The sequence below is a fragment of the Hyperoodon ampullatus genome (genome assembly GCF_949752795.1).
Source record: "Hyperoodon ampullatus genome assembly, chromosome: 16".
NCBI classification, from domain to species: Eukaryota; Metazoa; Chordata; class Mammalia; order Artiodactyla; family Ziphiidae; genus Hyperoodon; species Hyperoodon ampullatus.
The window spans coordinates 76,866,033-76,893,092 of record NC_136929.1 but is presented as its reverse complement, the minus strand read 5'-3'; the positions used below and the strand labels follow the sequence as shown (position 1 = coordinate 76,893,092).

General features: G+C 51.2%; 1 protein-coding gene across 1 annotated transcript; it reads left to right on the top strand.

Annotated features, from left to right (window-relative positions):
* Window positions 1–1,625: 1,625 nt before the first annotated feature.
* FGF9 (fibroblast growth factor 9) lies at window positions 1,626–26,499 on the top strand (the record flags this gene model as incomplete). Its single annotated transcript, XM_079722003.1, has 3 exons — window positions 1,626–1,902; window positions 9,928–10,031; window positions 26,254–26,499. The coding sequence occupies 3 exons, from the start codon at window positions 1,626–1,628 to the stop codon at window positions 26,497–26,499; spliced, it is 627 nt and encodes a 208-aa protein (XP_079578129.1).
* Between the last annotated feature and the right edge of the window lie 561 nt (window positions 26,500–27,060).

Below are 27,060 nucleotides of genomic sequence, written 5' to 3'. Positions count from 1 at the left end.
GGCAGAGCAGGAAGCAGCGGCCGCGACCCCGGGCGCGCCCCGCGCCGGGCTCCCCCGGTTCGGCGGCGGCTTCGGGCCGTGGGGGACTCGGGGACCTCGCCTCTCGCGTCTCCGAGGGCAGGCCCTGCTCGCCCTCGGAGCGCGGTTCGGGGTAGGGAGCCCCCGGCGCGCGCTCCTGCACCCGGACTCTCCGCAGACGCGCGCCAGGCGAGCTCGGGGACAGAGGCGGTGCTCTGGCGCCCCCAAGCCGGCCGCACCGCGGGGCGGGACCTAAACGCAGCGCCGGCCCGAGATGCCCAGGAAGCCCCGAACCAGAAGGGAGCGCGGCCACAGCGGCCTGTGTGTGCGCGTGGGAGGGGGCTGGGCGCACGCCCCCGTCTCACCTGCCGCACAGCTTGCGCCTGTGTGTCTGCAGGAGGAAGGAGAGAGGAACTGCGGTGTCTGTTCAAGCTCGTTAGACCAACCCCCTTCCCTCCAACTCTCAGCTAAGTTTTATTTCATAACGCAAAGTAGCATCAAAGCCCAAGTGAAAACTAGTCTCCCGATTTCAGTCTGCACCTCCGCCACCGCATCGACCGAGGGTTCGGTTCCCGGCTTCGACTCCGCAGGAGAGCGGCCGCCCCGGAGGCCCGGGGCTCCGGCCTCCCTTTCCCTTTGTGAGGCCCAGGCTCGGGGCGCCCCCGGTCCCGCGCTCGGGCACGCGGCGCGGGGCCTGCCGCAGCGCGGCCGGCGAGGCGGGCGCTAGGACCGCGGGGAGCGCGGGCGGCGCGGCGCTACCTTAAACCCAGCCCAATGCCGCTGCCTGCGCCACTCTGCGCGCCGCGGGGCTGCGCAGGAGGAGCGCTCGCCGGCCACCTCGCCCCGCGCCCGCGGCGACACCTGTTCGCGGCCGCCGGCGGCACGCGGGTCCCGCCGCGGCGCCCCTCGCTCCCGCCGCCGCCCGCCGCCCGCGCTAAGCCAATGGACGCCTGCCGAGCCCCTGGAGAATTCTGGATACCAGCTTTGGACGCCTAAAGTTTTTCCTTCGTTTTGTTTTATTACCATTATTCTCATTTTTGGAGGGAGGACGGGGGCAGATTTGTCGCCGCCACCAACGTGAGATTTTTTTTTTCCCCTTGAAGGATTCCTGCTGATATCTGCAGAGTCGGTTAGAGTGAAAACGGCGCATGCCTTCCTGGATCCGTAAATTCTGACGTAGCCCGTGCATCTTAAAAACCCCTATAATAACGCCTAGGCATTTAAGTTGCTATGGTCATTCTGATCTCAAACCAAATGGAGAAACTACGGATTTTTTTTCCTTATTACGGTCGGATGGGATGAAGACCTTCCTGCCTGCTGAGAGCCGGGGAATCTATCTGTAGAGATACATAGATACCTTTATCAATATGTCAGTGTGTGAGTATAAAGTGGTGGCTTCTTAGACTATCCGTGGTTTGACCTTGAACCTGTGCCAGTGAAACAGCAGATGACTTTTATTTATCCATTTAATGGATTGAAGAAAAGGACCTTTTTTCTCTCTCTGCAACTGCAGTAAGGGAGGGGAGTTGGATATACCTCGCCTAATAGCTCCTGGGTTGGCACCATCATTATTGTTTATCGCTGTGCTCCGAAAGCCGAGTCTTCTGATGGCTCCCCTAGGTGAAGTTGGGAACTATTTCGGTGTGCAGGATGCGGCACCGTTTGGGAATGTGCCCGTGTTGCCGGCGGACAGCCCGGTTTTGTTAAGTGACCACCTGGGTCAGTCCGAAGCAGGGGGGCTTCCCAGGGGACCTGCAGTCACAGACTTGGATCATCTAAAGGGGATTCTCAGGCGGAGGCAGCTCTACTGCAGGACTGGATTTCACTTAGAAATCTTCCCCAATGGTACTATCCAGGGAACCAGGAAAGACCACAGCCGATTTGGTAGGTACACCATTAACCCTTTACTGTCCGTGCTGGCATGTTCGGATTGTAACTACCGAGAAGGTGTCTGGGCGGGGGATGCGGGAAGGGGTCTCTCCCTCTCTCTGTCTCGGTCTGTCTCTGTCTTGCTAGCTCAAGGGGGGTGGGGGTGGGGGGAGGGAAGCCTCCGGAATTGCAGATCTGCCGCTGGCACTGATGCGGGTCTACATTGAAAGGCTTTTTTTTTTTTTCTTTGTAAAGGAGGGCATGATTTATAAATATAACACAAGCCCCTAGTTCTTTTGCATCAGATACACGGGAAGATCGGGTTTAGGAAGTTTCTTTTGAATGGACTGATTCCACGAGTTTAAAGCTTTAATGATTAACTACTGAGAACTTAAAATGCATTTTCATGAAGGCAGTGGTTAGCATCTTGTGTCAAATGAAGTTTTTGCCCTTTCCCTCTTTTCCTTCAATAAGTATCCTGCTTGAATTTTAAATTAAGCGTGTTGCTTATTCCCACCGTGAGGGTCTGGAACCCTTTAGGCGAAGGTTGCTGATTGTTCTGTTGGGAAGAGGACTAAAGTCGTATTTTAGACTCTGGGCTGCAGGGGCAGAGGCACTGGGGGAAAATGACTTGGGAAGGGCCAGGGCGCTCACCAGGGGCGTTTGTCCTTCCAGCCACGAGTTATTCCCTGTGCTCTCTGTAATTTCCATGGCGTGCAGCCCTGTGTGGCTCTGGTGTGAGTGTGTGCGCCCGTGCAAAAGCTGCGAGCTAATTTTAAAGGGCATTCCGAGGATTTCATTTCCCGAGGAGGATATTTGTGACTCAGCATGGATGGCTGCAGACCCGAGGGCTGGTGACTGCCCCCTTTAGTGAGTGCACACACGTGCCTGCTGGGCCACCCTGAGCCCGACAGCAGCGACTCGGCGAGCACAGTCCCGGGGTGGGGGGAACTGATGGTGGAGGGGCGACTCGGGTTTTTTCCTTACTTGCCAAAAAAAAAAAAAAAAAAAAAAAGAAAGAAAAAAAAAGGAGGGGGGGCATCTGGGCAACCAGACTGTTGGAAAGAGTTAACTTATTGAGTAAACCCGCCTGACAACACTTAAACTAGGTCGTAAAAACAAAGTCCTGTGGTGATTTCTCTTCCTCAAGCTTTAACGCCAGATGTTGAACATGATCTAAACTATCTGTGTAGGTTCGTGGGCCGCAGACGATGCCGGAGGTGAGGACGGTTCGGGCCTGAGACGGGGCTGGTCCCGGATGCACGAGCCCCGGGATTTTCTGCCTCGGCTCACCCCGCACTGAACCTACCGGCGTGAACGGCGGGCTGCCTCCCTTCTCTGCTTTGCAGCTTTCAGTTACGGAAACGTAGCCCCGAGAAGCGGAGGCAGCTCTGGCCGCTGCGGAGCGGGGACGAAACTTTCCTAAAGTGCTCTCTGCGGCCGCTCCCGGGGCTGCTGCAGGACCCGGGGCGGCCGTGGGCGGGGGCGCCGAGCCCAGACGGGTCCCCGGCGCGCCGGCCGGCAGGTGCCACTCGGCGGCCGCCGGCCAACTCCGCGCGGTCCTAGACGCGCTCGGGTTCGGCGGCTTGCCCCCGCCCCGCGCGCCCTCGGCTGCGGGGACCGCTGTGTCCCGGGCGTCCGGCCGGCTGGCGCGCTCCGGCCGCGCTTAGGGGTCGGGCTCCCTTTGCCCAAGTCGCGTCCCTTCGCGCTCGCCGCGTGTGAGCGCTGGTCCAGCGGATCCAGTCGCCGCCCAGGCAGCGCGGCCGCGCGCGGGGTGGGAGCTGCCGGAGGCGCGCGCGGCGGGGGACTCGGTGGCGGGGCCGAGGCCCCTGAGCCCCGTCCCGTCTCGGACCCTTCTCCCTCCTTCGACGCTCACAGCCGGGTCTCGGGAGCGGTGGGCTCGCGGCGCCGGAGGTGGGTCGGGCCGGCCGGCAGGGCGGGAGCCGCGGGGAAGGGAGGGGGACAAAGGGCGGCGCAGGCGGCGGGGGCCGCGTGCCATTGTTACCGCTCCCGAGCGGGGCCCGGCGCCCGTCTCCGCGCCCTGCGTGGCCGGGCCCCGGCCCGGGGAGCCCGCGGCGGGCGCCCGAGTGCGGCCAGCGGCCTGGTGTGCAGTCGAGCCCGGGCCGGGAGCGCCCGGGACCCGCGCAGAGAGGCGGGGAGGCTCCGGTTGGGGCTCCTCCACCCCGCCCCCACCGTGGTTTTTTTTTTTTTTTTTTTTTTAAACGCAGTCACCTTTCGTGTAGGACGTTCGCCACACGCAGCCGAGTCATTAGGAATCCGGTGACTCCGCCACGGGGACAGAGAGGGACCAGGGTGGATGGAGGGGACCGGGGAACGGAAAGCGCAGAGCCGAGAGGCGCGCTCTGGGGTCAGCCAGCAAGGACGCTGGCACGGTGGCTGAACAGAGACCGTAAAACAAAAACCCGGCCTCGGCATCCCACCTCCGACTGCGGAGGTGACACGTCCACTCCTTGTCCGCCCGGCGCTGCCGGCGGGCTGGTAGGCGCAGTGCTGGGTGGGAGGCCGGACAGCGAAAGCCCGGCCCGGGGTGGGGGCCCGGCCCGAGCTCGGGGGTCGGCCGGGAGCTGGCTGCGGGGGAGGGGCGCGCCCGGCGCTCGCCGCGCCCTCACCCGGGTTTGGATGCGGCTGAGTGGGTGGTGTGCGCAGTGGGGGCGGGGAAGGAGGGCGAGACGGGAGGCTTATTTCAGCTTCCATCCGGTGGCAGGGAGGAGCGCCCCCGGGGTGACAGCAGTGCTGCGGTCTCCCGCTGCGGCAGGTCCCAATATTAGCAACCTCTGCAGCGCCCCGCGGCCGAGCTTCCCACCCTGCCTCCCGGCCCCGCCCCGGGCGCCGGAGGCGGCTGGTGGGCGCTAGGACCCGGGGCGGGGCTGCGGCCGTCGCACCTGGCGCTCCCGCCCCCGCCCCCCCGCCTCACCTTGGGCCCTCCCCCTCCCCCGCGTGCGCCCCCCTCCTCGCCCGCTGCGCTCTGGCGACTTCGAATGCACCCCCGGTTTCTCTTCCGAGTCCCTAGGAAAGAGTAGCTGTGCGTAGGGGCGAGGGGAGTTTGCACCCTGATTAAAACAGGAGGTGAGAGAAGAGAGAGGAGAGGAGGCGCCTTTTCCACCTGAAACGGAAAGGCAGGGGGAAGCGTGCGGGGAAAATGACGTGCTACCCCCCGCAGCCGCAGGTGACCGCAGCTGCTGGCAAGCGTGGCGGTGGCACTGCGGCGGCGGTGCGGGTCGTGGGGGGGGGGGACCTTACTGCTGTCCCAGCAGGAGCCGCGCGGTTGACAACTTAGGTGGGACCTAGAGGGAGCTCTTTGTTTTCCTTTCGGGGGTGCTGGCGTGGAGCTGAGGCCCAGCCTGGAGAAAGGGAACCGGGACTCGTATCTCTGGGTGATAGGCCACGGGAGCCAGACGGTTCGTTTCCTTTTTTTTTTTTTTTTTTTCCTCTTTAGAGCACTTGCTAGACGGAAAAAGTGAGCAGAAAATCAATTGAGGAAATGGTAATGTGGAATAATAAAGAAGTGAGCGTCGGGCCTGATCCGTTATTTGACTTGGCACGAGGAGCCTGAGCGGGGTGACCCCGGCCTGGTGCGGAGATGCCTGCGTCCCTGCCGGGCGTCTTCCGGCCCAAGTGCAGCTCTGCCAGGCCACCCGCATCAGTACCAGGGCTCCCGGCTGGGGCGGCCGGGTCCAGGGGTCAGGTGAAGTTGTACCAGAGCGGAGAAACATGATAACAGTATGCTTTAAAAAGAAAGAGGCTCAAAAAAATCTTACTTCCAGGGTTTCGCACTTGAAACAATGCCGTTCTGGGTATCTGGCTCTTCAATATCTCAGTAAGGGAAAGGCTGCCTATTTAAGGAACAGTTTTCAGGATAGCTTCAGATTCTCGAAAAATCGGTGGGGTTATGGCTCCCATTCAGCTAGTCATTTCCCACATGAACTCTGGGATTTGCTCAAGTTGTTGCGGACTCGGGCTTGCTGGGATTGGGGCTCTGAGCTGATTGATTTGGCAGCCCTGGTTCGGGATTCTCCTGGCCAGCAGGGAGCTCTGTAGGGGGGCTGGGGGCGGGCCGGCTAATCTATTTTCGAAAGCCTCGTGTCAGGCCTCTCTCCACAGTCTGCACACATCCTTGTCCTCTGAAGAATGCAGCTCTGTTAAGTGGTGTGGGGGCTTTTAGGCTGGAGGGTTGTTTAACACGGGCCAGAGTGGAGCTGCTTGGGCTGGCCCTCCCACTTCCCATGGCCAGCGTGGAGGTGAGGCCCATGCAGCGGGGCTCTTGGGAGCTGGGCCAGCTTTGGGGTCATGGTCCACGTGAACAGAGCTTGGGGGCTGAGCACTACTACCTAGTGAGTCCGGAGCGAGGATGCTGCTCTGCTGAGGTCATTTTCCTGAAGTGGTCCCAGGAACTGACCTGGCCTCTTGCGGACCACAGATGACCGTGGGCCCCACCAGACCCCGTCAGGCTTCCTGGGCCCAGTGAGTGCATCCTCACTGGAACTGTTGCCTGCCGTGAAAGGGAATCGCCAGGTGCCACTCGTCACTGACCTCACGCTTCCCAGGCCACTCCATCACTGCCCATTGCTGTGGCCTTTCTGAACTGCCTAAGAGAGTTGGGCCACCCTGGGACACATGTGAGGGCCACACTTTAATTTCAGGCACAGCCCCGCCCTTCCCTCCCTCCCTTTCCTCCTTCTTCTCTTCCTAGCCCTTCCCTTCATTCCGTTCCTCTCCTGACGATGGTGAAGCATGTCACCGTTTCTACACAGAAGCCTTCTCCTGGGCTTTTCCTGAGCCTCACGTGCACGTGAACAGACACCGGGGGAGCGGCCCCGCTCAGATCAGTGCGGTTGTGATCACTTGCTCGGCAGTGGCTCAGGCCCAGGGAGAGATTAGCTGACCTGGTTGAGGCTCTAGAGTTCATGGTGGACACGATGGTAGCAGGAATGATAAGGACTGCAGTCTGCGGGGGGCGGGAGCTGGTTACCAGGGGGCCAGGTCTTTGTGGCCTCGCAGCTTCGGCCCTCTCTGCACGTGAGGGAACGGCTGTGACTCAGACGTTGTGAGTTCTGCTTGTCCTCGGATCGTGAGGTGGCCTCCTAAAAAGCTGGGCTGCTCTTTCGAGGTCTCTGCTTCTCAAGGAGCTGCAGAGATAGGGGTGCTGGTTTGAGATGATGAAACCTTTTCCACCTGGGGTCCCTAGATGTAGTTCCTTCTCATGTGGAACACCCCTCGGAGGCTTGTCTCGGCCCGATTCCTTTTAGGAAGCCCCTCTGACTCTCCTTGTCCAGCCCTAGTGAGCCGCCCACCCTTGGACACTGAGCGTACCCTGAACACCTGCCTCTCACCGCATTTCCCACATTGTCATTACATTTATCTGGTTATTTGTCCTTCCTCCCACTAGACAGGAAGCTCTTTGAGGGTGTAGGCTAGACCTCGTTCATCTTCATACCCTCAGAAAAGGGCATGGTGCTTGGCTTACAGTACAGTCACTCCTTAGTTTGCTGATTGAATGAGTGAGTGCGTATCTTGCTGATGCCAGAAAGAGATAACAAGATAGATATCTTACTACCTTCATTTCCAAAATGTATGATAATCATTTCGGACCTTAAGTCCTTTGAAAAAAAAACCTATGTGCACGGAGAACAACGTGTGAATAGTCTGCACACACAGGTGCCCACCTTCCCAAGTTCTGTGTGACGAGGGCACGGTCCCAGGAGCTCACGTGCCCCTCACTTGCTCTGCTTCTAGTCCTGCGCGCTGGGCCTGCAGAGTCTCACCTGGGTAACATCTTCCAGTCACTAGTGAGGGAATAACTATATAAAAGTGGTACAGAAATCACGGGTCCGTGAGAAAAGGTAAAAGTGATGGGAAGGCGTACCAATCAGTAAGGACCTAGGCTCTGGAGTCTGATTGCTTGGGGGCAAGTTATCCTTGAACCTAGTGTCCCCACGTGTCATCTGGAGATTAGCATATGGTAATGCCTAGGGCTGTTCTGAGGGCCGAATGACATCAGGCCTCTCACTGGGCACAGACTAGATGCTCGAGGAGTCCGGTTGTTACGATAGTCGCTGTTGATATTATTACTTCTGATGCTCCGCTGACCAGCCAGTTACATGGTTTTGCGAGATCACGTGCACTTATTTTTTCTTAGGTCTGATGGGCAATGTCAGTTAATAGTCTCAGAGCTGCCTCCTGCTTAGGGAAAAGAGAAGGATCATCAGATACCCTCTTAGAAGGTGCAAGTATTGTTTATTTTAGTTTTATGACTTTCAGTTTTATTGACATGGTGTATTAAATCGGTCAGATGCAAAGGGGCCAAATGTTTTCATTTTACAATGAAAATTGGACATTAATGAATTCCTTATACTATTTCAGGATAACTATGACATATTGTGTGTTTTCAGGTAGCTAAGAAGAGATTCACATGTGTGTGACCCCTATAGTAATAAAAGGCTACAATGTAAGTTATTTTTAATCATAAGAGTTAGACGTAGTATAATGAAATAAAATGATTCATCAATAAGGGCGTGCATCTCACAAGAAATGACTCTCATGGAACTACTGCCTTATTTGTCTTTCCATTTGGTTTGTGAGGTAGGGATGGCTGGTAATGAACTTATTTCACATGTATTTTTCACTAGAGAGTCACAGGTTATCAGATCCAGAAGGCAATTAGTAACTTCTCTTTATATTTATTCACACACTACTTCACATTCTGTTAAAATACATAGTTTTGCAGGTCCAGATAGACATTCTGTAAACTGTAAGCTCAAAATATTTGTTGCATTTTGTGCTTATAACAGAATTAAGAATACCTCTTTATAAGAAATCTCTTTCCCTTTGTCCATCACCTTGGAACCTTTGCTTTATTAGATTTATGTAGTTCACATCTTCTTGTGATTGCAACACAGTCTATTTTGTGAGAGTTGCAAAATTAATTGTTTAAAAATACATGTAAGTGCTTTTCTGTGAGTCACATGAGACTGACTCTAGCCCAGGGTTACCCTTAGTTTCTTTCTAAACTCTTAAATGTAAGTAGATTTTTTAATATTTGGAGATATTTTTAAAACAACTCAATATTTTGTGTGTGTTAATACAAGGTTTACACGAAGTGTAGCACTTTAAGACAAAATGGAAAAAATGGCTGAGCGCGAGTGATATTAGCGTCGTCCCCATATACCATTGGGTAATCATGTTAAAACAACAATATGGTTATAGAACCTGGAACTGCTGTTGTATGACCACACAATTCTGGGTTTATGCCCAGCTTGGGTATTGTTATTCTTAGGTAAGCAAGGTGAAAGAAGGAAATAAAAGAAGATCGTTATGTTGATTTGATTTTGGGATGTAGTATTCCATGCCTATTTTAAATCAAGAGCATTTTTGGAATCAGCATTTTTTCCCCCAGAATATTGTGTTATCTTAATTGCTTATCTATCTCTTTGGGGCTTAGATAAGCACAGTGAAAATCAATACTTTGTTTAAGCAGAAATATTTGGGATATGTGTGGGCTTTTTAGTTTTCCAGATGGAGCTCAATACAGTTATACAATAGAGAACTGGATAACTTTCGGTGTAAACCAAACAAGTCTTTGGTTGGCATCTCCTATTCTTATTATGAGGGGCATAGACCCTTCTCTGAATAGAACTTTTTTTTTTCCAATCCATGGCCATACACATATACTTAATTTCACATTTTTGAAGTGGAAGTAAGTTTTCTCATACATTATACTCTTTTAAGTTAATTAGAACATGTGCATTGGTTTACTGACATGTCACTTCTCACCATATCTATGTAAATGCTAGCTTTTTTACTTAAAAATATTTTGTTATGTGTCACGTCGATAAGTATTTTTGTCTCGTTACTGTAAGATAAAATTTAGTTGAAAAATCAATTCTTTGGGGCAGTGGTTTTAAGAGAAGACACTTCTCGAGTGAAGGTGCGGCCCTCCTCTTAGATGCTCCCAGGGATGTGGACGCTCCAGGGGAGATACCCTGTGCTCTGACCTGTCTCCCTCTGCTGTTGGTCTCACAGGCATCCTGGAGTTTATCAGTATAGCGGTGGGCCTGGTCAGCATTCGAGGCGTGGACAGCGGACTCTACCTCGGCATGAATGAGAAGGGGGAGCTGTACGGATCAGTAAGTACCTGAGAGACCTTGCCCGCCTTCCTGGCTCACGTTTGCTGGGAACTGCTCTTTCTCGAGCTTATAAATAGAAATGAAGCAGTGGTGGGAGGGGGAGTGTAGGTTTCCACTTTTTGAAGAAGACCACTTCATTTTTATTAATAGATATCAGCCCTGGATCTTCACGAGACCAAAGTTTCTAAGCAAATGCTTTATTTATATGCCAAGCCATTTTCATTGTCAAGGAAATAAAAAATTCACAACTGTGAAAAATCCCATCTTCTTGTATTGAATGGGAATTATTTTTGAAACGAATTGAAATGATCTTCTTCCAAGCTTTGCCAAGCATTGTAATTAAAACTAGAAATAGACCATGCAGTGAGTATAAACCCTTTCTCTGAGCTACATAAAATTTTCATTATGTAGAGAGAGAAGGGAGATGGAAATTTTTGTCAGATATTCTTGTAGGTGAATAAGAATATAAAAATATAATAATTATTTGCGAGTGTTACGAGTTTCTTCCTTCCCCTGTCTTACTTCCCATCTCCACTGGGTCGTAAGCTCCTCGGGTGAGGCAAAGAAGAGCGCTCACTGTAGCCCGCCAGGCACGGTTCTAGGTGCCAGGGTTGGGGGGGCAGAAATGAACAAGAGCCCCCCGCTTCTGCTTTGAGAGGAGGGGCGGACCTTGTATCTCTTTACTGCACAGTAGGAACTTGATACATTTTTGCTAAAGGTATGAGTGTGAATACCGGGTTATCAGTTACTGTGTATAACTTGAGTTTTCAACAAAAGCTTTGTAGTGAAGTCAGCCTTTAGTTTCTTGTCGCCATTATTGGTGGTCAAATGGGGATTTAATCCATATTATCTGCAATATGAGAACTTTGGCTAGAATCTACAAAAAGCTGAAAATTAAAAGACGCTCAGGATGGGAGAGGTTCTGGAGTCCTCTGTTGGCAGAAACGAAGGGCATTTTTATGTAGAATCAGGAGAAAGTTTTTCTAGATATCCTCTGTTTTATCCATATACTAGTAAATACACACACACACATACACGCGCGTGCACACACACACACACACACACACACACACACACAAGGGTTGGGAGTAGTCTCCAACTTTTACTCAGAAACTCCAGGAGACAATAAATGGTATAGTTTGAATATAACACCCACCATTTTTCATGACACAAGGATGGTTTTTCTGCTTTGGTAAAATTTGAATGTAAGATTGATTGATTTTGTTAGACGTTTGTCTTTTTAAAAAGTGCTTCCTTGAGAGAATGGATTATTTTAAAATAGGTTTTTAAGCATAGGATTGAGTTTAGTTTTTTAAACACAGTTCTTGGTCTAGATGAAGTTATTTACTTCCTAAATTATCTTCGTCAACGCTTTTAAGTGCAAAGATTCAAGATGTAAGGAAGCTTTTAGATTTTTAAAACATGAAGTGATGTTCTCCTTTGGTCACCCCTCACTTTTTCCTTCACTTTTAGGTCCATAACGTGGATTTAATTAAATCAGTCATAGTTGGGCTCAGTAGAAGGCTTTCTGTGTTGGGTCGCAGTCTGACCTTTTGTGGGTGGGGTGGAAGGGACTGTAGTTTATCACCGTGATGTCCAGATTTTTTGAGTGTGGATCTCAACACTGCATCTTAAATTATTTGAAAATTGCATATGGAACGCGTAGTTCATATATGTTACGTTATTTTATAAAACACGCCTTCAGGCAAAGTGTTTTGAAGGCAGCGATGAGTGAGCAGACCGAGGCCATGCTGCTTGTCCTCAGCCCTCGGGCCACGCGGACAGCCGTTGCCCTTCTGCGGACACTTGTGGGCTGCTGGGCCGCGCGGTCGGGTCCCCCCTCCCCGCCACCCTGCTGTCCCCCCTGCACTGTGCCCGCGGAGGCAGCCTTCTTTCTTTCAGATGCGTGAAGATGCTGCCTTTTCTGCAAAACCTTCCCTACACCCCTAACTCGGACCCTAGTTTCTGGTCAGCATTTCTTGTGTTGTCCTCTGGGCCCCGGGGATGCTTTATGTGTGTTTCCGTCATCACACGAGGAATGTACACTGCCGGTGTGGCCGTGTGGCCGTGTCCCCAGCGTATCGAGGGCCTGGGCTGCAGCTTTCTTTTGAATATCGCGCCCCCCGCCCCCGGCCACAGCCCGAGCCCCGCACGTGCTGGGTTGAAGCCGATTGAAGTCGTGGTTCATTCGTGGCTTCACTAGCCCTGGAGGTGCAGCCCTTGAGGCCAGCCTGTCCCTAGGGCCCTGCTGGAGGGAGGGGTTCCTCCCTGCCACCCCCGTGCTGAGCTGGGCTGTAACGCGTCATCTGAATGTCCAGCCCCAGGGGGAGTGGCCGAGTCTGGAGAAGGTGGTGTCTGGGGGAGCGTGGGGACGGGCGTCAGGACATCAGTGGGTGCCCTGCCTGTTCCTCCCATCCACGAAACCAAGGGCTGGACTTAGGTGGCCCGAACGGTTCCTGCTCTGGACCTCAGGACTCTGCAGGCTTCGCTCCCGAGCCTTGCCTGCCTGGCCCACAGGGTGCTCTATGTGCATGATGTCATGCAGCAGTTCCGTCTGTCCCCAGCAGCCGGCCTGGTTTGTCCGTGGTCCGTACCTCATGCGGGTGTGCGGAGGCATGGGGGAGACCATCTCCTCGGTGGCCAGGAGTCACTTTCCACTGTGTTTGTGGTTGTCATCGTGGCGTGGCAGTGAGAATGGGGGGGACACCCACACGTCCCCTTTTCATCCTGATGAGATGGAGAGAAGGAAAGAGAGAAACAGGCAACGATACTGTTATTAAATACGCTGGAAACTGGCCCGAGGAGTTTGCTTGTATGAAGTTGTGTGAAGCTCCGTAAAGTGGAAAAGGTGTGTTTCTAAACATTGGGGAAAACTGGAAAAGACTGATCTCATTGGGAAAGAAGGTAAATAGATTTGGGGAAATAGCCATCACTTTTATAAAGTAAGTGAATGTGTAAATGTAGCAAAAATTAATGTAAAATGTATTTTGGGATTATTTTTCTCTTTTCATCTATGTAGATCTTTTGTTTCCAAGTTTACATTAGGATTAGATCTAAAAGGCCAGAGGTGAATGGGGTAATATTTCTTCAGAAAAATATGTGGGATTGTGACATCCTATTAAATTGTAGAAATAGCAAAAACTCTATTGCTGATGTGTATCACTATACGATTTAAGGAAAACCTGAGTTGTTCTCCGTCTGGGATGGAGTTTGATGATTGTATTCATGTGTTCATTCATCCATGCCTCCATTCATTTGCTCATTTGTTCACAAACATTTATACCTACTATGTGCCCAGCATTGTGCTAAGTGCATGACAGTGTAACAAATATCTCAAAATCTGGTAGGAGAAATACAAATAATTCAGTGCAATGTGAAATGCACTGTATTAGAGGAATCACAAGTATCTTGGGAGTCCAGAGAGTGTTTAAATAACTGTTTGGGGAAATTGGATGGTAGTGCTTAATTGGGTCTTGAGGGATGAATAGGAGTCTCAGAAAAGGGAGGGAGACAAGGAAGGGCACATGATGTTTCAAATGTAAAGATTAGAACATCCTGCCTGGGTGGAATTTAGGGAGGGTATTAGGTCTCTCACATACACACTCATTTGGGTGCACACTTGGGCAGAGGATTAAAGTATTAGAGTATTAGTTTACATTTGTCACTTTCGTTCTTATCAAAGAGACTAGAAGTAAGGCTCAGTTACTTTTAGGGTCTTACTCTTAATTATCTGAGTGTCATCAAGATACTTCAGTGTGTCAAGAATAATTGACTGCAATAAATATATCTTTAAAAAAGAATGCCTTGAAAAAAAATTAATCTGTTTCAAGGAGCCTGCATTTAATGAGAGATATTGACCTTTTCATTAGAAAAAGTTAGCACAATCACTGAAATTGTAATGATACAGGAAAGCAGAGCATGGGATCTGTAAACGTGGTGAAAAGGATGACATGGATTTCTGGTTTGTATCCCTTTTAGCACTTACTGTATTCTGTCCAGAGTTTCCATTCCCTGTTGGTCTTTCCCACTGGATTAAGTTCTTAGGGGCCAGACTCTGTCTTTACAGTCCGTATGTTTCCTGAAGGCCCACTCTGAGTGAGCAGTTGGCACATAGGGTTTGTCACCTCAGCTATTCAGCCGGTCATCCCCTCATGGACAGCGCTACCCAGGATGTCGCTGTCCACCTGACCATCCTGGACCTCCACAGGCAGGACCCTGCTTAACTGTCATGGCTAGAGGGTAGCAGGTGGGGTGACTTGCCCCGGGGCTGGAGCTCGGGGGCCGGTGGGCCAGAGCGAGGGCTCAGACCAGCTCTATGGGGCCTGGCCACCGCGCTGACAGATGTGCTACTGTTGTTCCATTTCCAGAGACACAGCTGGGCCCGATTCGGTTTATGTGAGTCCATGTAATCAGTAACCAAGGTGTGATGGATTTGGACTGTGTTTCCAGTGCACAGGAACTTAAAAAAGCCCCAAACATTGGGGCAGTTGTCTCTACTGGGTGGACGTGTGTGAGCCAGAGCGGTTCCTTGTGCGGTGTTTCCACGTGTGCGGTGTTTCCACGTGTGTGGTGTTTCCACGTGTGTGGTGTTTCCACGTGTGCGGTGTTTCCACGTGTGTGGTGTTTCCACGTGTGCGGTGTTTCCACAGTGGGTGCAGCAGCAGGGGGCCTGAAGGACCACCCATCCCAGGATGAAGGAGTATGTCTACCTCTGTAAGAGGAAAATGGTGAAGTATCTCAGATCCTCAGAACCCCATTTGACTTAGATTATTTTTAGTATCTTATTTGAATATGTACAAACACGAACCCCTTATGCCTCTTTGGCAACTGCAATTCAAAACGTATTTATATTAAAATTCACACTGGACTATAAGACCAATAGACTCTGAAGCAGCAGGGTGGGTCTGATGTGATGGCTGAGATGCCGCTTCAGTGTCCAGGCTTTGAGCTCGGCACACCTGTCCCCCAGGGCTCCTGGAGGAGGAGGTCCTCCCCCCATGTCTTCTGGTGCAAATTACTGGGAAGCCAGGTATCACCTGGCCTTCACCGATGTTCCAAGGATGTTGTTTCTCTTCCCAGTAGCCCTGATGGTGAGAGTAGTACTGCTTAGCATTGAAGGTAACTTTAGACACACGCACATTCTTGGGCTGCAGTACGTGGCTATGCGCAGTCATCTGGAGGGTCTAGAGTGGCCTTAAAATGATCCCTTTACTTTTTCATGAAATGAAGGGTCAGAGAAAACGCTCTTCCAGGAAGCTTGTTGCCCCCAGATTTGGTCCTTTATCCTCCTGGGATCCCTAGGTGCCAGTTGTGAAAACGCCTGGGGCTGGGAGGCCCTGGCAGGGAGGGTCCCTGTTGTTTGCATTAGGTGCCGCGGTGCCCTTGTGAGGGGCTTTGGAACAAGCAGAGTGAATGTATGTGTTACGGAACAGGACACCGTACCCGATGGCCTGTCCACACTGGACTTAGCGGTTTGTCGTTGTGCTGTGTCAGTTCAGATGACTTTGATGGTGGACGGGTCAGGCGTGTCCTGTACGTCGAGTCTCCAAGGAATGTCATTCCTGTAAAGGAAATGAAACGGGTCATTTGTGCAGTAATCTCCTCGATGGCAGGTGTGCTCTGGAAGTGGGCGGTTTTAAATAGATACTTTGGGTGATAGAGCAAGGCCTTCAATTGCTAGTGTACGTTGCCAGCGTTCAGAGGATCAAGTGGTGACTTTGAAGACAGGAGGGCAGCGCCTCAGAAGAGCATCTTCTGCTGTGTGAGCTGATTTCGTTCGTAGAGTGTCCTTGTTCTAGAGGCGATGGGAATGAGAGTTTAGTGGCTTAGCGACTGAGTCAAGGTAACACAGAGAGTACGTAAGGACTTACTATTTGAACATAGGTGAATTAGTAAACCTTGCCTGATACATATGCATCAGTGGCCATCCATTTTTGTGAATAAAAGATATATATATATATATATATATATATATTTTTTTTTTTGCCAGAAATAACCTCGTATTAGAGCAGGATTGTAGTCTCCCTTCACAGATAGGACTTTGAAACAATTGTTTCTTTCTAGTAGCCTAGTTTCTATTTAGTGGTTCATTTGTTTCCCTAGCATCTATACTCCTGGCCGTTAATTAGTGGAAAATCATCTTTTAAAAAAGTATCTACTTATTTATTTGAGTTTACTTACCTTTACGTTGTTAAGCATGGGAGCTGCCTCCCCTGACAGTCTGAGGTGCGTGGAAAACCTCGCAAGTTAGCGGTGGCCGGAGTCACCCAGCACAGGTCTTCGTGGGCTTCGGGGAGGGCCCGTTTTAATGGTTCGAAGCTCACGGGCGGGGCCCAGTAGACCCATGTGGCAGGAGAGGCGGGCGGGGGATGGTTCCAGTACCCGGGGCTGTGCTCAGTGCGCAGGGAGGGTCTTTCTTTAGGGTCCGGGGTCTCGGGTCCGCCCCTCCCTGCACCCCGCGCACATCGCGCCTCTTTGCAGAGGGTCGTCTGTTGGGCGCGCAGAGCCAGGCCGCTGCTTGGATGCTGGGGACGCGGGGCTTCCGCTTCTCCTTCCCACCTCCCGGCACGCTCCTTGCCACACGCGGCTCCCCTCGCTTGCACACTCGTTTGCTTTCGCAAAGCCAGGGGACGTGACTGTGTCCCTGCTCACACGGGCCGGCCCTTCCGTAGGTGTCAGGAGTACAGTTGGCCCTCGTGACTGCAGGCTGCGTGCTGCACGTTTGTCTGCTGGCCGCAGTTGCTGCGTGACCCTGCAGCTGCGTCGCTCTCGGGCCTGCACAGGGAAGCAGAAGCCGCGTCTCGAGGGGGAAGCTCCTGGCTGAGGCCCCGTGAGGGCAGCTCCCACTGAGCAAGCGCCCCTTCTGCCACGGGTCTCACGTTTTTGTGCTTTTGGTGGTGGTTTTGCTGGTTAGAATGACCCCGGGGCCGGGTGCCGAGATGCTGTCCGGTGTCCCAAGTGCAGGAGGCTGGGCGAGCCTCACGGGGGACGCTCGCACCTCAGAGGAGCCTCCGTCGGCCTGAGTCACTGCCTGCGTCCACGGCCAATGAAGCAACACTATTAACTTGAAACACAAATAGGCGTAAAACAACATGTATTGATTTGTTGACAAAAATGTCACGAGCAGAGGCTCACGGGACCCTAACCCTGTGTTTCCCCGGGAGCCGTGGTTCAGGGCCCCGATCCACACACAGTACCCCGCACAGGTAAGTGCTGTCTTCTCCTGGGGTGACCTTGCAGCTTTGGGGGGCAATCAGACGTGCACACCAAGGCTTATAATTTGGTGTCATGGGTGTTGTGACAGAGTTGTATACAGAAAGGCCTGGGGGAGCATGGGGGAGGGAGCTTCATCCCTGGCCTGGGAGGAGACGTCAGGATTACTCACAGAGGAGATGGAGAAAAGTAGGCAGGTGGGCTCGGGGAGGGAAAGGCTGGCGTGCAGGCGGCTCCGGGGCTGCAGGCTTTGGAGCCGTGGCTGCCGGGAGGGGCCTGGTCCTGCCGTGTTTACTGCCGCTCGAGCCCCAGTGGTCCTGGCTCTGCTTCTGTTTGTCTCCGCTGCCGCCGGAGGCCACGACGCTGACATTTGGAGCGTCCTCCACTGTCATCGTCATTGCCATCGTCATTGTCATTGCAGCCTTGCTGCTCCGTGTCCCGGCCCGGGAGGCACCCCCTCCCAGGGAAAGCCCCACCCGCTCGCCTCCCGCCCCCTGCCAGGACTGGCTTGTCCGCTGCGTGTCTGTCGACCTGGGCGCCCCGCAGCATCCTTGCAGGCGGCTGAGAAGAGTGTTTGCCTTCCCAGCACCCCGCCGCCGAGGCTCCCCAAGGACGGAGAGGTTCTGGCTTGGAGTGGAGCCCCACAAAGGGCTCCGTGAATGCTCACAGTCCTGACATAAATGCATCCCCTCCTTCCTCAATCTTTTGTTGTTGTGGTTTTCAGAGGGCTCTCTGCTGCAGCCTGCTTTTCCTTTGTGGGGAACCGCCCACGGCTCAGTGCAGTGTTCTGAGCTCGGACCTGCCAAGGTCACGCCAAGGGCACCCTCCCCTGTGCGTGCTGGGCTGGCTCTGCTGTGGCCGGGAGTGGCTTTGTCCGTGTGGCTGCCACACGGCCCTGCACGTGTGCACGCGCTTGCTGTCCACTCCCAGCCCGAGGCTCCTCTCTGCCCTCCCGCCCTCCCTCCCTCTATTCCATTTTCCTTGTGAATCGCTGTGTGGCAGGTCGTTTTCTCTGGACCCTCTGGGGTGGCTTGTATTCCATTTCTTTCTCTCCCTGTCTTTTGAGTAGATCTTCAGTTTGCTGTGTTTCGATGGAAGGTTCAAGCCTGTACTTGCATCCTGAAGAGTTTGAACTTGGAGCTGCAGTGAGGAGTAGGTGCCGCGCGGGGCCTGGGACGCTAGCTCCGTGGCTCGTGGGCTGTGCAGCCTTGGGCATCCTCCTCAGACTGGCTGGGCTGGGACTAGGAACCAGGGTAATGGGGACAGTGGAGACGGGGCCCAGGATGCGGCCAGCGCTGTCCTGGCCCCCGGGGCTGTGCAGCTGCTCGTTCGCCTCCTTCAGGGATAAGTGTGGCCCCAGAAGGAGACGCCTGCATGGAGGCGCACGGAAATTGTGCTTCTTGCAAGTCTGAATTCAGAAGTTAAGATTTAGGATACAGTCTGTGAAGGTAAATAAACATTTCCCTTCAGATCGAACTATGGCGCCCCTTGCATTATACTTGAAAATGTTAACCATAAAGCTTCATTTGTTAAGGTTAATTTTAGACACCTTCTTCTCAAATGCAGCACATTACTATTTTACTCACTTAATGAAATGAAAAAGTTGGACTGCCTATTAAGGACTTAGTTCCCATCGTGGTGATGGTGGGCATGATTTCTCATGCCCACATGTTGGTGAAGTCACCAGGCTGTGGCAGCACTGCAGTGGCCACCCCCGGACTCGGCGTTTCAGGGTGAAGGTGCTGTTTTGGAAGCGGCCCACGTTGGTGTATGGCTCCGGTGCCTTGGGGGAGCAGGCTGACTGGCCGATGGATGGTATGAGCTCGGATTCGTCCTGGAAGGGGGCCGTTAGCAGAGGGGCCCCGAGAGAATGGGACAGCCACCCACATGTGAGGAAGGGACCGCAGCACCCGTCACTTTCCACGAGCGTGGGGCCATTTCTCTAGCGCAAGGCGGGGGCTGGGAGGAAGAGTTTGGTTCCAGAGAGATCTGGGCTGATGTGAGTCCAGCTGGAGTTGGTGGCGAGCAGTAGGGGGGCCCCGGGGAGTCGAGAGGTGCCAGAGACATGCATGTGCTCGTGAGCCCACTCGGGGTTTCTCTGTGCACCTCGGAGGGGGGTGTGACTGGGTGTCTGAGAAATTCTGGAGCCCTGGTGTCGCTTCTCTTTAACCTTGCCTTTTATCTCCCTTGTGCACACGTCCAACTTTGCCTCCAGCTCTGGGCGCTCTATGACTTTGATAACTTCTTGTTTTCCTCCAGGATTTGGTTTTTCTTCCCAGTAAGTCCTCTTCGGGCAGCTGATGACGTAGGGTTTGTTGGTCAGGCAGACGTTCATTTGTGAGCTGTGTTTTTTGAGGCCAACACCGGGGGACATCCTGTCGGTCTCCCAGGGAGGGAAGGAGGGACCCCTTGTGCCGAAGCTGTGTCTTCTTCCCCGTCCTTTCTTCCCCGAAACAGCAGCCTCCCCGCTTGGCTGCTTCTGGAAGCATTACTTAGCTCTCCGTCTCTGCAGAGGTAATGGAGGCTGAACATCTGGGCGTGTTTCTTCCCTTATTTTCCAGCAACGCTGCAGCTTCTTTTCCATTTCCTGGTCAGTGCGTCCTTCCCGAGTCATTGTGGGTGGCTAGGCCTCCACACTGGATGCTCCAAGGCCGGATCATTCGGCCTTAGACTCAGAGAGACCGTGGACATCCCTGAGTCCAATCTCCTCTCTTCACAGAGAAGGAGCTTGAGGCCCAGGGTGGCTAATCAACCCCATTGTGTGTGTGTCTGTAGGAGGTTGACATTCCTTTACCATAGAAATTCCGTGAATCTTTTAGTTCTTCAGAAATTGCCTTTGCGCTTACTTTACCATTATCTTTGTTAATCTTTCAGTTTGCCTAATTTTATTTCTGCACTCAAGGCCTGAATTCAGCCTGCTTTGTCTACCATAGAAGATCTCTGGTACGTGTTTCTGTTTTGATTCTCCCTCCTGCGGTGCGCCTGCTGATTATCCTGCAGACAAGGTGGTTGGGTTCCAATGTCTCTGCCTGGTGTCCTTAATAATAGGAATTATTTCCTTCATTCCACCTCCCAGCCTTGAAGCTGCCCACTTCTCCTCCATGGTCTGTGCTTCTACTTTCAGGTTTTACAAAGAGTAATATTTAGCTTGAAGTTTTTTCAGCTTTTGCAAATCTGATGTGCATTTTAAGTGGTCACTGAATGACTTACTTCTCTTATCAGATGATCATTTATGATAAGAAATGTTACCTGTGCTCTAGGACCCTAAGAGAAATTTTACCAACTTTTCCTGTAGGGCTCTCGGCAGAAGCACCAAATGTGCATAGTCTACCCATTGGCAGAAGCAAAACTATTTCATAAAGTGAATATTAAACTTCTCCGCTTGAATTCTGTTCAACCTTGGGCAGGATTTTCTTTCCCCTGTGGGGCTCCACCTCTGAACATATATTACAAGTTTATGAGCTCACTTGATCTGCTAAACAAATGTCCGTTTCTAGGGTGGCTGCTAACGACAGTCTCTAAGTTGTCTGGTCTGCCCTGTGGTCCACGCGGCGGGCTCTGTCCTTGGCTGTGTGGTGGGTACCACGTGGCTGGTGAGCCCACGCCATAGGAGATGTCCAAGGCTGGATCACATTCAGACTGGGCCCTACCTTCGAGTCCACAGGTACACCTGAGTACGCAGCTTCTGGAGCGAAGCTGAATTCTGTCTTGTCTTGTCTGGTTTGGTGGGGGAGGAGTGGAGAGAACGTAGGAATTCGTACCTTTTTGTGTATTTGATGAGACAGACGTTGCCCGCCCACTTGCTTCGTTTGTGTACGTTGACCAGACACGACTGATTCAACTGTTCCCACGATTCCAGTGACAGTGTTGATGGCCAAGATCATGGGTGTAAAAGCAGGCCTGTGGGAATGTTAGGGATTTTAAAGAGGTTTTGAAAAATAGCCCTTGAGTGAGGCGTGTTGAGGGCTTAAGGGGGCTGGATATGAATGGAGCTTCTAATGAAATGAGAAATAGTGCCTTCCTGCCTGCTCTGTGTGTTTGTTGCTTTCTGTTGGGGGACTTCTCCCAGGAGAGAAGCGTTAAAATACCTAGCTTCTTATGAATGATCCTTTCGTCATTCTATTTAATCACCCCGATGCTTGCAACAATTCCCATTAAGACTTTACTGCTAGATTATGAATGAGGAAGGTACATCTCTACGAATAATTGTAGTTAAGGGAGGGGTAGATGGTGGGCAGAGAACGAGCGATTACATCAAATCAGTAGCTTACAAAAGGTTGGGGAACTCTATCAAGGCGGTTTCTGACCTTGGGATTTATGTGTTGTAAGTTTATGCAGGGAGGTCAAACAACCCATTGAGTTGAACACAAGCAACCATTTGGATGGTATGGTTAAAGCTACACCATATGTTTATATGTATAAAGATGGAAATCATGTTTTAAAATAGCAGCATAAGTCTATACATTTTCAATGAGGACTCTTGAATCTCAAATTTTGAAAACTTCTGATTTCAGTTTTTAAATGGGTACAGATAGGAATCAGGCATGGTAATGCCCATGTGGATTACACATTTTCCAATTGTCAAATAGTTAAGACTAGTGTCCATATGAGTTTATGTCGTATAACATTCCTAAACATTCTCTGGGGTATACTATAATTTTCACATTATTATCTCATACTTTGGTTTTAATAGGATTGGTAAAAGTTTTGAAGTTTTAATTTCAGTTTTTCCCACTGCTCAGAATTTGATGATATAAAATGAAAAGGGGTTTCCATAGTTGCTGACATTCACCAGATTTTGTTCTAAAGCATGGGCTTTAGGAGACTTTTGAATTAAATCCACATTCTCCACCCAAGCTGAGTGACATAATCCAGCAGTTCAAAGATAGGTATGCCATAAACAGCTATAGTTAAATAATCCCCTCAAAAATATTAAAACATGGAAATACAATAAAAGAAGAATTGATCACTTTATAGTGGAATACTCTATAAACTGTCTGCATTGGAAACATGTGGCGAGTTTTAAAACATCTGAGTTCTATAATTCTAAAGTGTATAGTTTATTTGAAGGCAGAAACTGTTTCTTCTCCTCTGTGTATATATAAGAATACAGCTTAATATATTTTTTTGCTATCCCAATTTGCATTCACTTTCTTATTTTTAATTTAGAGAAATCACTTTGGAGTACAAATATGTAACATAAATATATTCACCTCAACTAAATATTTTATCGCTAAGTACTAAAGTCTAATCATAAAGAGATTAATTCTGTAAATCTTGCTGCTTTGTCTACCTTTGTCTGAAACAAAAATCACACATTAACATAAACCCAAATAGCAAGAAGAAATTATTTGAAAGCATATACATGGTATAGAAAGGTATCAGGGTCTTTAATTTTTATGACCATTTAAATTAAAAAAAAATTTTAAGGTCTGCAGGTTTATCTGAGTGGCGTTATACCCCTTGTGTAATAATTACAGGAGCTGAACTGGATCAGGGGTTTTGCAAGGTAATGTCTGCACGGCCTCATTTAACTAGTTAACTGAGCTTATCCAACCCTCCCGTGAAGGAGAGGACTGAGCTCGTAACCATCACAAAAGCTGCTGTCTGTAGATGACACTGTTATACGTGGAACAGTTCACTTCATTTTCCGTGTTGCCTAGAGCGTTATATTGTGTGTGTAAACGATGTTACAGCAGCCTCATAAGGGGAACAGAGCCGTGTTTGCTGAGCAGTGAAAAGGTTAGTTCAGTTTCTTACCTCGTTCAACTTTTTAAAAAAGGTTGTTTTTTTTTTTCGCAAACTGACAATACCCCCAAAACATGTGAATTGAGGCTCATCTTCAATACTGGACTCATTAGTGTTTCAGTCTTAGCGTGCAGCGTCCACTGCAGAATTCTGTGCACACGCTCTGTTTTCTCTCCACCTCCACCCGTTCCTCCCGCAAAATGAATAGTGTTTTTTAAAAAATTGCATTTTGAGGTAAAGAAGAAAGGCAGCACGTGTGATTGTCAGAATCAGAGGGGCTGCACCGAGTTCCGGAACGTGGTCCGTGGAGCCCCCCGCCCTGCCCTTTGGAAGGGGCCTCGGAAATCCCTGGACGGACGGGGTGTCTGGAGGAACCCTCCATTAGTGAGAAGTGGAAGGTGCGGGGTCTGGGGCCGGTGACCTCCCTTGCAGGCCCCCCTGTCCCGGGCATTTTCCGGGGAAAGTTGCAATACCTGTTGGCTGAGGTTGGCTCCAGTTCTGAGAGGTTCTGAATTCATGGTTCTGACGTGCCCCCACGGTGACTGGGGGCGTGTCCTGGGCCCCGGGTGCCGATCCCCGGCCACGCACCTGTGATGGCCTCGCCTCAGGTGCTGGCACTGACCTGCTCCAGGTGAGGCTGCCGGAGCAGGGGTTGTGGCTCCAAAGCCAGGCCCCTCATGGTGTGCAGGCCCTGCAGGTGCGACTTGTATACAAAGCAGATAGAAGCTGAGGCAGACCTTGGGGTCCAGAAGGGGGAGAGCCTTATTTATTTATTTTGTTTTTCCGGTACGCGGGCCTCTCACTGTTGCGGCCTCTCCCGTTGCGGAGCACAGGCTCCGGACGCGCAGGCTCAGCGGCCATGGCTCACGGGCCCAGCCGCTCCACGGCATGTGGGATCCTCCCAGACCGGGGCACGAACCCGTGTCCCCTGCATCGGCAGGCGGACTCTCAACCGCTGCTCCACCAGGGAAGCCCGAGCCTTATTTTTTAAACCAAGTATCTGTCAGGTAAAGTGATTTCCTGCTGAGAAAAAGAAAGCTTAATTTGAATTGTTTTTTCATCTCCTTGGTAGAACTGAAGGCTCTACAATTCCCTACTTCGATCCACCTTTATTACGTAGAAAATAAATGAACATCGCTTGTTTAGAAAATTTATTTAATCACTACAAACTCAAACCAGACATTTTAAGCCAGGAATAATCTTGTCTGTGGGGAGAATATTTATTGTACAGATGGACGTAAAGTCTGAAATAGCTGTTAAAGTCTTTAACACACTATTTTTATTTTGTCCGCTTTAATGGAGGGGAAACAGAAATCAGGTTCAGCCTGGTCTCCCCAGCACAGGGGGTTTCCTCTAGGTTTGCTTGTGGAGGGCGGGGAGGGGCTTCTCTGCTAGCGCCCAGCTGAGGGGGGCTGCAGGTGCCACTCGCCCCCTGCAACGCACATTGTCCCTATAAACCCAGCATCAGCTGTCCAGAGTTTCCCCATCATCCTGTCCTGCTCGGTGCTTTTGGTTGCTGTCGTTGCTTTCCCTTGTTTCAGCTCGCTTAGCAGAGACTGGTCCGAGGAGGTAAGATTTTGTTACCAACCTGCTCAGGACATTTTGATCACCTAGAGCAGCGGTCCCCAACCTTTTTGGCACCAGGGACCAGTTTCGTGGAAGACAGTTTTTCCACGGATTGGGCGGGGCGATGGTTCGGGAGGTGATGCGAGCGACGGGGGCGGGTGGGGGGGTGGGGGGGATGGGCAGCGGCAGATGAAGCTTCGCTGGTCGCCCACCGCTTGCCTCCTGCTGTGCAGCCAGGTTCCTAACAGGCCGCGGACCAGTACCGGTATCGGTCGGTGGCCGAGGGTTGGGGACCCGTGACCTAGAAGAGCAGCTCCCAGGAGGTGCGGTCCCCTGTGTTTCCGGGTGGTTGAAGCCTTCCGGGAACGGAGGAGTGATGTGGGGAAGCCAGCTCACGCTGGCCGCTGGTTTTCAGCATCCTCAGCTTGACACGCCCCCCCGGCCCCACCCTCGCTCTCCCGACGCGACCACGGCAGCTGGAGATGATGCCTTCTGCTCGGCTGGCTGTGAATCAGTGCACTAAGTTGTGTCCTCAAGTGTGTAACTGTGCGTGGACATGTATTTGTCGGTTTTCTTATTTACGTAAGGGGCCAGGTGGGCAAGAGCAAGGGGAATGTTTTCAGAAGTCATTTTAGTGTTTATTTTTTAACACTGCCATCTGGGAAGGTGCTGATCTTAAAGTTTCAGCGTGGTGAGAAGAACAAGAAGCTGGTCCACCCCACTGCCTCACTTCTCCAGGCGCAGCTAGAAGCACCTGTTTGTGCCTGGAATGAGTTCACGGTTTGGGGTGTGATGTGTGCATCGCTTCTGGTCCTTACTGCCCTCGAGACAACGCGGCTGCAAGGGCCCTAGGTTATGGGGTTCCAGGGAACCCAGGCTTTCATAAAGCTCTGGTGGAGGGTGAAGTGTAATACATTTATGAAAATGTGGAACCTTTCTGCTTTTAAACAGGGGGGAGTGTGTGGTGGTTCTTCTAAGTTCAAGGAAACAGGAGGGCTAGGATGTTTGTCTTTACTTCTTTGTACCCAGGAAGACCCAGACCTGATAGAAAGCATCGTATCTCGAAATGTGGACCAAAGAGTGGCTGCATCAGAATTCCACAAGGCCTGTTCAGAATGCGTATTTCCAGACTTTCTGGATCAGAATTTTAAAAGGTTGGGGATTGGAAACTTACACTTAAAAAAAGCATCCCAAAGTGATTCTTCTGCACACTGAAGTTTGAAAACCACTCTTCTAGTGTAATGAATAACCTCCACTGCTTCCAAGGGCAGAAAATCTCTGACGTCACTGGTGAGGTTGGTCTGGGTACCGAGGACTTTACGAAAAATACGCTGAAGATGAAGCAGCACTCTGAGACTCTTTCTTCGAAAAGGCCCTCCCCCCAGGATGGTCACCATCCTAACTGCTGTGGTGAAAACGGGAACAGCTCATGGCGTTAGCTGCCTTTGCCTACTGACTCATTCAGATAATTGGCATGTGGAAAAGTTTAACTAGAAAAAATTAGACTCTTTTGTGCTTTAATCATTATGAAAAAAAATTAGGAGGTAGTTAAATTTATAGAGGTAAGCAGTTTTTGCAAAGTGCACTTAAAGTGGGTTAAAATTGGTATTTTGTCACCAGTTATGTTATGTCGCAATTGCTTTCGATACGGAAAGTAGCTAATTTTTGCAAAATATTTGCTTTTGTTTTTTAACAGGAAAAACTAACCCAAGAGTGTGTATTCAGAGAACAGTTTGAAGAAAACTGGTATAACACGTACTCCTCGAATCTGTATAAACACGTGGACACTGGAAGGCGGTTCTATGTCGCGTTAAATAAGGACGGGACCCCCAGAGAAGGAACGAGGACTAAACGGCACCAGAAATTCACACATTTTTTACCCAGACCCGTGGACCCCGACAAAGTACCCGAACTCTATAAGGGTATCCTAAGCCAAAGTTGACAAAGACCGTTTCTTCACTTGAGCCCTTAAAAAAGTAACCACTATAAAGGTTTCACGCGGTGGGTTCTTATTGATTTGCTGTGTCATCACATCAGCTCCACTGTTGCCAAACTTTGTCGCATGCATAGTCTGACGGAGGCGTGGAGGGGACATGCTGATTTTGTTCTCCAGGCTCGTCCTCTCTCGGGACCCCCTGCCCACTGCTGCCGGGTGGGTGGTGAGCAGAGGGCAGGAGGCCGCAGGGTGAGGGGGTGAGTGGGGCTGCAGAGAGGAGGGAGCAGAGAGGACCAGCCGATGCGTGTGGGGATAGACGCGCTTTCCCGTCCGGTCTCTTGTCCTTCATCCTCATCAGCAGAGCTGCCACACCTGGACGCATCGGGATCTGGCTGGTGGCCCGAGGGGGGCCCCCGCTGCATTTTCACAGGCAGGAGGGTGCGGTCTGACCGACAAGTCTTTCTCGGTTCATTGTCACGGGTGTCATCCCAGTGAATTTAAAGCAAAGACCTCTTAGTTAAAAAAAAAAAAGAAAAAAAAAAGAAAAAAAGTTAAATTTATTTATAG